Source organism: Alligator sinensis, unplaced genomic scaffold (genome assembly GCF_000455745.1).
Source record: "Alligator sinensis unplaced genomic scaffold, ASM45574v1 scaffold1_1, whole genome shotgun sequence".
Taxonomy (NCBI): domain Eukaryota; kingdom Metazoa; phylum Chordata; order Crocodylia; family Alligatoridae; genus Alligator; species Alligator sinensis.
This window is the reverse complement of record NW_005842556.1, coordinates 872,734-884,968: the sequence shown is the minus strand read 5'-3', so window position 1 is coordinate 884,968 and position 12,235 is coordinate 872,734. Positions and strand designations below refer to the sequence as shown.

The window sequence follows — 12,235 nt, the reverse complement described above, 5'->3', positions numbered from 1 at the left end:
GGGTGGGGGCGGAGGGGGAGAGCAGTTGTACACCATGCAGGGGGGCAGGTGGAGGACCCACCCCTCCCAAGCAGTTTCCCCCACCCTACACCCACAGTATCATAGAACCATAGAATTTAGGGTTGGAGGGGACCTCAGGAGGTCATCTAGTCCAACCCCCTGCTCAAAGCAGGACCATCCCCAACTAGGTCATCCCAGCCAAGGCTTTGTCTAGCTGGGTCTTAAAAACTTCCATGGATGGAGAGTCCACCATGTTTCTGGGTAATCTGTTCCAGGGTTTTACTACCCTCCTAGAGAGAGAGAGTTCTTCCTAATATCTAACCTAAACTTTCCTTGCTGCAACTTGAGACTGTTGCTCCTTGTTTTGTCATCTGCCAACATTGAGAACAATCTAACTCCATCCTCTTTCAACCCTCCTTCAGATAGTTGAAGCCCCCCGCCCCTCTTCCACCCTCATGTCCCTTCTTAGTGGGGACAGAGCTTGGGTCCAATCCATCACTGCAGCCTTGTCCCCTTCCTATTTGCTCCAGCATGCTGAGGCAGCATGCTCCAGCAGCAGGGACAGACGACAGGCATGGAGACGCTCTGGCTAGTGCCAGAGCATCTCACTGGAGGACCTAGCCTCCAGCTGTTTCATGGCACACTCCAGGAGCATGCCCTGTGCTGCTTTTTCCAAGCATGTTTTTTTTTTTTTGATACTGGGATTTCCTGGTATCAAAATTAGAGTCTGCCCTGCAAATATGCACGGCGGGGAACATTTTTTCATTCCTAGCGTGCCCCTTGTGGCATTTGAGATGCTGCAACAGGCATGTGCTCGCTTGTCTGGACACAGCCTAAGTGGGCAAAAAAAAGAAGGGAATTTATGAAAGGTGCTATGAATTTTAGATTTTTTTAGTTCTATTATTCAGTGTACCACCTGTAATCTAGATCAATGGGAAAAACATTGAATTAAAGGTCAGAAAACTTATTGTATAATTCCAGCCCTGCCATTGACAAGCTGTAAGCTTATGGGCAGCATACCTCCCTTCTCTGTTCATATTTCTATTCCTGTACTGTGGCCTGTATTGTCTAGGACACTGGTTCCCAACCTTTTTTCGACTTGAGGCACCTCTCCAAACCTTCTGTGAATTGAATTGCACCTGATTTCAAAAAGTAATTCTCTCTCTCTCTCCCTCTCTCTCTCCTTTATGGAATAGCCATCCTTTGAAGTTTTCAAGAACCAGTTAGACAAACATTTGGCTGGAATGGTCTAGTCAGGGATGATCCTACCTTGAGCAGGGGGCTGGTCTATATGACCTTGTGAGTTCCCTTCTAGCTCTACTTTCTTATTATCCTATTTTACAGCATTTACCTCCTTGCAGAAGGACTGGGCATTTGGGGTGGGGGATTGGTCAGGCAAGGACAAGCCTGAGCCTGAGCTTATATGATTAGTTTATCTGCTGATTTCCTCAGATGTAGCTTGTTTCAGCATAATTTAGAGCACCCTTCAAAGGATCTGGCAGCACCCCAGGGTACCACAGCACCCTGGTTGAAAATTACTGGTCTCAAAATTGTATGGTTGTCAGATTATAAATCCTCAAGTGAACACTGTGTTCATCTAGTCTGACCTTCAGTATAACCTAAGCTTTCAGGCTTACTTGAATTAATTCATGTTTGAATGAGATCTTATCTTCCTGAAAAAAAATCCATTCTTAATGTATGCATTTCCAGGAATAAAGAATCCACCATGACCTTGGTAAGTGGTTCCAATGTTTAACAACAATCCATTATAAATGTGATCCTTATTTCTAGTCTGAATTTGTCTAGCTTCAACTTCCAGTCACTGGATCTCATTATAACTTTGAAAGACAAGAGTTGATTATTAACCTGTCCTGCCTTTCCCTCCCAACACTCTTCCATGATCAAGTGATGGATTATCCTTCTCTTTGATACTCTAAAGAGATTCAGTTACTGCATCTCCTGCTATTTAGGATTTTTTCTTATCCTTCAAGCCTTCTCATAGGTCTCTAATTTCCAAAATATCAGCATTCTCCTTGAATTGTAAACACCAGAACTAGATCCAATTGTGTTCACGCCAGTTGCTAATAGATAAATGAAATGTCTTATTATCTACTTGATTTCCCCTTGTAGGAAAAGAGGTCTGAAAGGGACTTCAGGAAGTAATTTAGAGAACTCTCTGTTCACAGCAGGATCATTTATACATGCAAAGTCTCTGTTGGCTCTCCTGGCTGCAGCATTATGTTGGTTCTCCCATTCCTCTGCTGTATTCATCATGACACCCTGAGTCTTTTACCTTATCTTTGCCTCCTAGTATCGAGTTGTTAACTTTTCCTCACTGTGTTGTTACAGTTTGCCTAGTACAGTGGCATGGTGGCTGGGGCCTCTAAGTGCTAGCATACAATGCAAATATTAGTAATAAAAAACTATTTTCAAGACAATAGGTTTAGACTTAATAAGACCGTGTTCTGCAACAGATTATATACATTCTAAACTAGGTTCACTAATAGTTTTAGGATGACAGATGCATTCATGTCATCTGATTTAGCATTTATCCTGATATATAGCAATCTGTAAATTGTCTGAGTTCATACAGCAATACTAAGAGAACCACTTTATTTCCTGATAATCAGCTCCCTTTCTATATATACACGTACACACATATGCATATGCGTATGAATATTTACCTATAGGCATAAATATATTTATTTGGGTATGCACATATACCCCCACACATATATACATTGTATGTGTATATATAGTAAGATAGCAAAGTATACGTCATATTTTATTTCCCCAGCTGAACGTGAAAAAGGCCAATTAGACGTGACTTAAGCATTCCCCCTCTCAGAAAAAAAAAGAAATCACATTAGTACTAAGAATGAATATGAAAATACCTGGCACCTAAAGAATCATTTGGAGAGAAATGTGTACAATTGTAAACAATGGAATTGAAAGAAAAATGGTCAACCCAGCTTTAAGTACTCTGTGCGCTATGGTCCATTATGGTAGAGGGCCGTGAGGGAGATTCTATACACGTGAGTGGGTTTAGGTTAGAGGAGACATCTATTTCATCTTGATGAGCTTTTTGAAAGCTTCTTTCACATCCTTGTTTCTCAGGCTGTAGATCAGGGGGTTCATCATAGGGATCACCACTGTGTAGAACACGGAAGCCCATTTGTCCTGGTCCAGGGAATAGACTGATGTGGGTCGAAGGTACATGAAAATGACTGTCCCATAAAACAAAGTGACCCCAGCGAAGTGAGAGCCACAGGTGGAGAAAGCTTTATGTCTGCCTTCAGCAGAGCGGGTCCTCAGGATGGCAGAGAGGATGAAGAGGTAAGAGATGAGGATGACGGAGAGGGAGCTCATTTCAACAAATCCAGCAAAGGCAAAGAGCAGGATCTCATTGATGTGGGTGTCAGAGCAGGACAGGGATAGCAGAGGGGGAACATCACAGAAGAAGTGATTAACGATATTCGAACCACAGAAGTTCAGGCTGAAGGTGGCTGTTGTGTGTATCACTGCATTCGTCATGCCAGCAATATATGACCCTGCTAAAAGTTGGATGCAGAGTTTCTTGGACATGGCAGAGGAATACAGCAGAGGGTTGCAGATGGCCACACAGCGGTCATAGGCCATCACAGCCAGCACATAGCACTCTGTATCCACAAAGGCAGCAAAGAAGTAGAACTGAGCACTGCAGCCTGAGAAGGAGATGGCTCTCTCCTTTGACAAGAAGTCAGCCAGCATCCTGGGTGCAATGGCAGAGGAGTAGCAGAGATCACAGAAGGACAGGTGCCAGAGGAACACATACATGGGTGTGTGGAGCCGGTGGTCATGAGAGATGAGGATGATCATGCCCAGGTTCCCTATCACATTGACCAGGTAGATGGAAAGGAACACCACAAAAAAGATGACCTGCATCTGAGGATCATCTGTGATTCCCAGGAGGAAAAACTCGGTCACTGTGGAGCCATTTCCTTCAGCCATTGGAGCAGTATGCGATAATTTCTGAAGCCGTGGAGATGGTGAGGCTCTGGATGACCTATTGAATAGGATGCCCTTCAATCTCCCATCGGAGTCTGGTCAGTGAAAGCCCCAAATCTTGTCTGCTATTCTCTCTCTCCCTGCACATCTGTCTAAAAGCTTGTGAAAGTGCCTGGAAAGCTTCTTTTTCTAGTAAATAAAAAATAATAACTTTGAGACTCCTCCCCTACTACATACAGGAGTCCTGATGCCAGAAGGGGTCTGTAATATTTTTATCAATGCACCTGTCTCCTTGCCAGGATCCAGAGCTACTGTATTAGCTAGTAGCTTGCAAAAATGGCCAAGAAGGGAAAGAAGATAATCAGCTGTTTCACACAGTGGCATCTCATATTGAATTCTGTGCCAGGAACTGGCAGCAGCACCCCGCAGTGCTTATGTACCTATCTTGACCTTTCGTTTTTTGCTTCTATTGTGTGCATAATTTAATTTGTCTTAAATTAAAGCACAGTGTCAATGATAAGAGCTAAATCCTGCATTCCCAGATACATTTATTTCATAGTGTGGTTAGAGTTTATGGTGATTAACACCAATTACAGACAGACAGACAGGATCCTGAATATTTTGGAAAGCCAGTTATCTGACTAGACTTACTAAAATTCTGGAGAAAACTCTAAGTGAGTTGCCAGGAGTCCTCTGCTATTTCTTCTTCTTTCACTCTGAAATGGAAAACGGATAAAACTAAAAATTTATACATAAGAAGCAGCAGCTCAGTCCATTTCTATGAATCCCACAGAAACCTGAGCTGTGTCTGGATCCCCTTCTTGGAACCATTTATTTATTGTTCATGCAGTTCCCTCATGAATCTGAGGGTAAAATAACGATTGGAGCATAGGGACTATAAACTCTGTGGGACTGAGTCCTTTAAGGATTATAGAGTCCCAAATCCCTGGCTCCCTGGGCCAGTAGATGGAAGCCAGTTATGCTCATTACCTATGGACTCACTGCTCTTTGATCATTCTTAGCAGCAATTTTTTTTTAAAGCATAATGCCTTCACACAGCATAAACCTTCTTCTGGTTCTTCTTTTCTGCTTCATTTCACTCAGATTGTCTCTGTTCCTAAGGGACAGATCGGGGCTTGGATGTCCATATATGGTCCTAAGAACCTTCTACATTTTCTTAGGTCTCAGTGTGCATGGCTCAGGTCTGGGCCTAACAGCACAATCTAACCAGGGGTGCTGGTTAGATTGAATGGAGCCTGGCTGGGGGAAGCGCCTCCCAAGCATTTGTGTGGACCACCTTGGGACTAAAGTTAGTCCCAAGTCAGTCGACATACACAGCGTTAATGCACCTTAGAGTGTCTATGTGTGCATTAAGTTGCTTTAGCTATTTGCACATTTATTTGATACCTATTTTTGCAGGTATCAAATGTAGTACTGAATAGCCTAAAATTGCCAAATGCAGTGCCCTTAATACGCCTTAAAAATGGCTAATGCGCCTTAAATCATCAAATGTAGACATGCCTGTTGTGCAGTAAGGACACTGGTTTAGCAGGGAAGTATCCCAGTCAAATTTACATGGTGTGTGTGTGTGGGGGGGGGGGGGGGGGGTCTTGCCTTCCTCTGTTGGCAGGGATGGGGAGGGAAGTTCTTTTTCTTGGATCTCTTAAGTCAGGAGCAGGCAATTATTTCAGGCGGAGGGCTGCTTGCTGAGTTTTGGCAAGCCATCAAGGGCTGCATGACAGGCAGCCAGGGGAAGATAAATATTCATTTTCTAAATTTTTTAGGAGCCCTGAGGGCTGGATAGAATGGCCTGGCGGGCCACATGTGGCCTATGGGCCGCATTTTGCCCACCCCTGTCTTAAGTGCATTTTACCACCTCTGGCAGCAGCAGGACACTAACAGTTTCTTTGTCTCCTGGCTTTTCGTGTGGCAGGCTAAGTAGGATGTTCCTGGAGTTTTGCAGTGGTGGACCTTGTAGTTGTGTGAAAGAATTGCTTGATTAGATTATGAATAGATTAGACAGGCACTTGTATGAGATGGGATGGATAGGGATAATCATACCTTGAGTACGGGGTTAGACTAGATGACCGAGGACCCTTCCAGCCCTACTTTTCTATGATTCTTTGATTCTATGAACACTACTTTATTGGCATAGCTGTTGATCTGAACAGTTTATGTGCCATTTTTCAGGGATTATAGCTGTATTTCTTAGTAAATCGTGAGCTATGAGGACCTGATCCCAAATCCATTGAAGTCCATGGGCATTTGAAAAGTTATTTTGTTAAAAATGGCCCATAGATTTAAACATTTGCTGTTGATCAGTAATATGTAGGGGGACTGGATCTTTTATTTCTCCCCATATCACTAGCCTGCAGCATAAGAGTCAAGTGAGGCTCTGCCTGGTTTATGTATCATCACTGATTAAATCACTCTCACAGCTATAAAGGTTTACTCAGCATGTAGTCAGACGTTAATGGACTAACCCTAACTGTTGGAATTTAGCTATCTATCCTTAACTGAGCCCGAGCAGTATTGCCAAATCTCATGATTCATGTGATTTTGGCCAAGTGTGAAGCCAATATCCCAATGTATCAAGAAGTTCCAGCATTCTTGCAAATTTCACCCAAGCCTAGGAGCCCAATCTGACTGCTTGCCTGGAAAAAGGCTGCTTCAGGAAGGAAGCGGTGCTTGTCTCTCTCCCCTTCTACCAAGAACCCAAAAGAGCTTTTGAGTAGGGTAGGGATTACACTATTTTCACAGGCAGGGAACAGAGTGAAAAGAAAGGAGTAGAAAGAGACTATCAATTTATGGCAAGTCTTCATCCACCTCACCTCTCAACTATGGGACAGGCAAACCTCTATTCTGCTGTTTATCAAGAAAAGATGCATCCTGTGTGAGAGGGAGGGCAGTCTTTGTGTGTCCCAACATTTAGATATCAGTCCATTCAGCATGTGGTCTCTTTGGTGACAGTGTCAGTGGAAGAAAGCCAGTCATACAACAGAGAAAATTATCTGAAAAGGAAGGGAGTGTTATAACTTAATTTTTCTGTTTTGGATTTTTGTGTTCTCTAAATCTCACCTGCATGGTCTTTAATAAAGATCATCCAGTCAGACTTTACAGAAGCGTGTTGTTGTCTTTTCATGTGCAGTATTAAGAATATAGACACAGCTGGGTTGCAAATAAATTATTGCTGCCTATGTACAAACACTTGACGATTAGCTGCACATATCTGGTATGTGTGTTCTGCAATAGAATATAAGGGCAGTGGCTCCCACGCTAGTTCAAGTGATATGCTACAGAGATAAAACTGGCAGTGAAAATATTCCTACATCTTTTGATTATTTATACTGAAAGTCCATTTGCTAACTGACTACTGAACTGGGCAGAATATAGTTTATGAATAGATTAGACAAGCACTTGGATAGGATGGGATGGATAGGGATAATCATACCTTGAGCAGAGGGTTAGACTACATGACCTGAGGACCCTTCCAGACCTCTTTTTCTAGGATTTTTTGATTCTATAAATACTGCTTCCTATAAACACTATAAACCACTTCATTGGTTCCCTACTAGATCTTGTTAGATAAATTCAGTTTCAATCCCATGGGAGAGTTCAATATTTTGAATTTGTTTTTATCTCAGTTCTGAAGGATATGGTGACATTTTGAAATTTACAATACATTCTGAAAAATTTAGTTTTCTGAATAACTAAAGTAGCCTTTTAAAATTATTCATATGAATAAGGTTAAAATTTTCCATTTTGGCTTTATATTATAAATTGTTCTTAGATGTTGACATGGTCATGCTGTAAGTTATAATAAATATTAATTTTGAAATAACAAAATGGAAAAAGAAATGTTTCAACCTTATCAGAATGACTTATTCTGATAATTTTCCTTTAAAAGTGTCCATAAAGCAGACACAATTCTATAGAACATTTAGGATTAGTTGACTCAACATTTCATGATGGAAATATTTTCAAACAATTCTAAGTAGAATTGATGAACAGTTGGTGCAGTTCTATGGATTTAACCAGGTTTATTTCACAGCTAGACTTGGGTCTCCGCAGCCATCGCTGCATGATGAATCCACTGTTTCCTGTTCCAACACCTTCAAACATGCTGCACCAGTCCAGGTGGGCTGTCTTCTAAACTGGAAGCAAGGATCATATTAATTTGGGAGTGGGCTAATTGGCTCTGTAACTCCTCAGAGCCGTTTAGTCTATACCCATCTTCCGGTGGAAGCAGCTACATTGCTTCCAGTTGAGGAGGTAGTTATCTTGAAACAATATGCAGTGCTTAATTGTGCTGCCAGTTCAGATGATGGGTTTACCTTGTAGATATGACCTAAAATAAGTTTAAGCAATTTAACAATTCTGCAGTTAAAGTCAATCTGCACATTTGTGTTCTTACTGGTTTTGAACCTGAAATACAATGTTCTGCATGTGTTCATCAAGCAGTAAGTCTATTAATGGGAAAGTCTTCAGTATTCAATGGGTATCTCAATTCTAGAAAGTGGGTGAAGGAACCTAGATGGGCTTAGAAACTGCCCACATGATGAGGGATATAAATGGAAGAATAATAAGCTTCTGCATGCTTCTGCATCTTGTAACATGAATGGAACACAAACTTGATGCCATGTCATAGTTAGGGGGCTGGCTGTAGTCCTATTGCCTTTCCAGTCTCTGAGAACATCTACCTCAGATTTTGGTTCACTTGTTCTAACCTCTTTGGAAGTGCTTTCTTAATACTCCCACCCATGGAGCGGGACACAGGCTTACTCCTCTGTTTCCTATCCTCTTATTACCCTGCAGGCCTGACTGGGTTTCAAGTACCTGAGTTTCCTTCTTTCACGAACCTGGTACTAGTGATATAGAGACTAACAGTATTTTTTGAGCAAAATTTTATTTAGCAGTTGGAACAAAGCATTTGAAGAAAAATGTAGTTTTTGAACAGCAAACTACAGGCATAATTAGTCTCATCTACAGAGTAAGGGTATGGACTCAAGAGAACATTCCAGTGTTTCCAGAATACTTGGAAGATGATTTGTGAGTGGATGGATAGCACCAGCATGTGCACTCCAGCGTGTGACTGACAGAGTGGAGTGAGCAGTGTATCTTATCTGTTATAATTTTACAACTCACATGACTAGCACTGAAAAACACAACAAGTTGCTGCACACAGCCAAAAAATGCTAATGTTTCAGTACATGCTGCTGCAGCATTAACTCCTACAAGATTTAGTGAATGGGAAGCACAACGAGAATACACAGCAAGTTCATTTTTGGACATAATGCAGGCCTGAATACCTTTTATTTTCCATGACATATTAGAGCCATTATCAAAACCTTGACCGCCGCAGTCATCACTGTTCACAACGTTGCTTGTTCTGCTTCTGATTGGCTCCAGCAAATCTCACAGTGGAGACCCCATATAGGTAGTACATAACTTTCCATACATATCCTCAAGCATGACCTACAATTTAGCCTTCAGTTTTTTTCCTCATGGTCATATGGTTGCAGCCTGTCCCCGTACTGATCTCTGGGCCCTGGTAAAGTGTACCCTTCCCCCACCATGTTTGGGCCCTGGACAGACATCATACTTGGAGCGCTTCAAATGCCTTTGAAACACTTCAGAGGATGAGCAGAGAGATGTACATGTTCCTTGAAGCACCTCAAATGTGGCTGAAGCATTCCAAAAATAATCCCAAGGAAAGTAGCTACTGCTTAGAAGGACTTAAAAATGACAAGTCTCCTGTTACATGTACACGCTCTGTGGGCACAACAGAAGGGGGCTCCATCCACCCACATTCCACAGTGCGCTGCGGAGGCTGTGCGTACAGAAGAGTGGAGCTGCAGGACACATGCCCTAGAAGAACTGAATGTGAAAAGCAGCCACTGACGGTGAACAAAGCTCACTGTTACTGAGCGATCCCTTGTGCACTCCACCTCCACTCTTCTGGAGCTCCTCTCACCAGAACTGGGAGATTCATGAGGGGCTTCAAGATGTCCAGTCTCCTGGCTGTGGCAAGGGGATGCTTCAGGAGAGTGGAGACAGAGTTCACAGGAGAGGACTCACTAACAGTTTGTGCCACTCTCACTGGAGAGTGGAGATGAAGGTTTCAGCAGCCCTTGCCATACTCCTTGGCTGGAGTGGAGGTCACTGAATGCAGCTCCAGAGATTTTTGAAGTGCTGTAGCTAGGGGTGGGGCAAGGGCTGCATGTCTGCCTGTAGCTGAAGCACTCCATTTTTTAAGCGATTCAAAGTGTAGCTTTGAGCTACACTTTAAAGCACTTCAACTTTGAAGTACTTCAAAAGTTACATCTGCCCCATACCTCATTTAAATGCTGTCTTCTTAAGTCACAGAACCACAAAAGAAACAACTGGCATCTTCTGAGTGAATCCAGATCCTTCTATGCCGAAGTGATTCATTCTGGATCTCCCAGTGTGACCCACGCTTTTCAAACTGGTATGGATGCTCTTCAGATACAGTCATTCAATGTCACTGGTCTGGCCCTCTCAGGGTTGTGTGATCATATATTTATTTTCCAAAGCAATGAGTTAAAAACTGCACAGAAAACTGAGGTGCGCTTGCTGCTAAATGATCTTTCAGACTTCCATTCTTAATGTGTTTCATTTATGGAGCTGTTCCTCTCTTTATTAGTTTCCCCAGGGCATCCTTCACATCCTTGTTCCTCAGGCTGTAGATCAAGGGGTTCAGCATGGGGAAAACCACTGTGTAGAACACCGACACCACTTTGTCACGCTTCAGGGTGTAGCTGGAGCTGGGACGTGAATAGATGAAGAGGATGGAGCCATAGTACAAGGTGACAGCTGTCAAATGAGAAGCACAAGTGGAGAAGGCTTTAAGCCTCCCCTCACTGGAGCGGATCTTCAAGATAGCAGCCAGGATGGAGATGTAGGAGGCAAGGATCAGCAAAGAGGGGGTGATGACATTGGAAGCTAAAAGGAAATACAACACAGCCTGGTAGTTGTCTGTCGCATCACAAGAGAGCTTCACCAGTGGGGGCAGGTCACAGAAGAAGTCATCGATGATGTTGGAACCACAGAAGGTAAGAGTGAAAGTGTTGATGGTGATGATGGTGGCATTGACAAAACCACTGAGGTATGAAACAGCCACCAAACCTACACGCAGTTTCCTGGACATGGCAAAGACATAGAGCAGTGGATCAGAGATGGCCATGTAACGGTCATAGGCCATTGCAGCCAGGAGGTAGCATTCAGTGTAAGCCAAGCCAGCAGAGAAGAAGAACTGTGCTGCACACCCAGCAAAGGAAATGCTTTTATCCTCAGACATGCAGTTTACCAAAATCTTGGGGGTATAGACAGAGGAATACCAGATATCCAGGAAAGACAAGTTCCCAATGAAGAAATACATTGGCATGTGGAGGTGAGAGCTGATGCAGATTAATGCAATCAGTATGATGTTTCCAGCCAGAGTCATGGCATATATTATTATGAACAATGCAAAGAGGAGCAGCTGGAGCTCTGGATCAGTTGTGAACCCCACAAGGATGAAAGTAGTCACTGTAGTGTGATTTCCTTGTTCCATGAATAGGATGGGAATGTCGCCCAACTGCAAAAGAGTTGAAGATGCATCTTGTGGTTAACTTTCTTGCTTGTTATTTTCATGACGACAGTATCTAAAGAATCCAAGTAACACAGAGGATGCATTATGCCAGGCAAAATAAGAGACAGTTACTGCCTTGGAGATTGTGAAATCTAAAGAGACAATTCAAACAAAGCTTGTGAATGAAAACAGCAAAAGCAATGTTAGTTAACATAACACATCTTTCGTTAAGATCCAACACGGATCGTATGCATGCTGTTTCTGAATCTTGCTAGCACTCTGGAGTGGTTTGGGCATTCTGACTAAGTACAGACTTCCTGCAAAGAGGTGGAATAGAGCATATGAGCATTTGGAAGTAGCTTGGGGGTGGGAGGGAATCTAAGGGGGAAGGTCTGGAACCTTTCCAGATTATCGGTCTCTTTTTATTTTTATTCTTTAGGCTTCCTTAGGCTTTTAGAAACAACACCCTTGAATTAAACAGTGCACCTGCAAAGTGTTGCATCATTGTGATCACAGGTATGACTGTCAGAGCTTGATGGGCTATTTCATAATAATAAGCCTTAACATTACTTTGAGCACTAATTTGGCATTTAAGAGAGATTTCATGTGTGTATATAGTTTCATAGTAGCTAGGGTCAGGAGGAACCTGAACAGATC

The 12,235-nt window shown here is 42.7% G+C and overlaps 2 protein-coding genes across 2 annotated transcripts; both read right to left on the bottom strand.

The window, feature by feature from the left end:
- Positions 1–3,063: 3,063 nt before the first annotated feature.
- LOC102379625 (olfactory receptor 1019-like) lies at positions 3,064–3,990 on the bottom strand. The gene has a single exon (XM_006032243.1). The coding sequence runs from the start codon at positions 3,988–3,990 to the stop codon at positions 3,064–3,066; it is 927 nt and encodes a 308-aa protein (XP_006032305.1).
- Positions 3,991–10,624: 6,634 nt separating this feature from the next.
- On the bottom strand, positions 10,625–11,560 carry LOC102379376 (olfactory receptor 1013-like). The gene has a single exon (XM_006032242.2). The coding sequence runs from the start codon at positions 11,558–11,560 to the stop codon at positions 10,625–10,627; it is 936 nt and encodes a 311-aa protein (XP_006032304.1).
- Between the last annotated feature and the right edge of the window lie 675 nt (positions 11,561–12,235).

What these genes read in the sequence shown, in the direction of transcription:
- LOC102379625 (XM_006032243.1), bottom strand. Translation starts at nt 3,990, where the DNA reads ATGGCTGAAGGAAATGGCTCCACAGTGACCGAGTTTTTCCTCCTGGGA.
- LOC102379376 (XM_006032242.2), bottom strand. Translation starts at nt 11,560, where the DNA reads ATGGAACAAGGAAATCACACTACAGTGACTACTTTCATCCTTGTGGGG.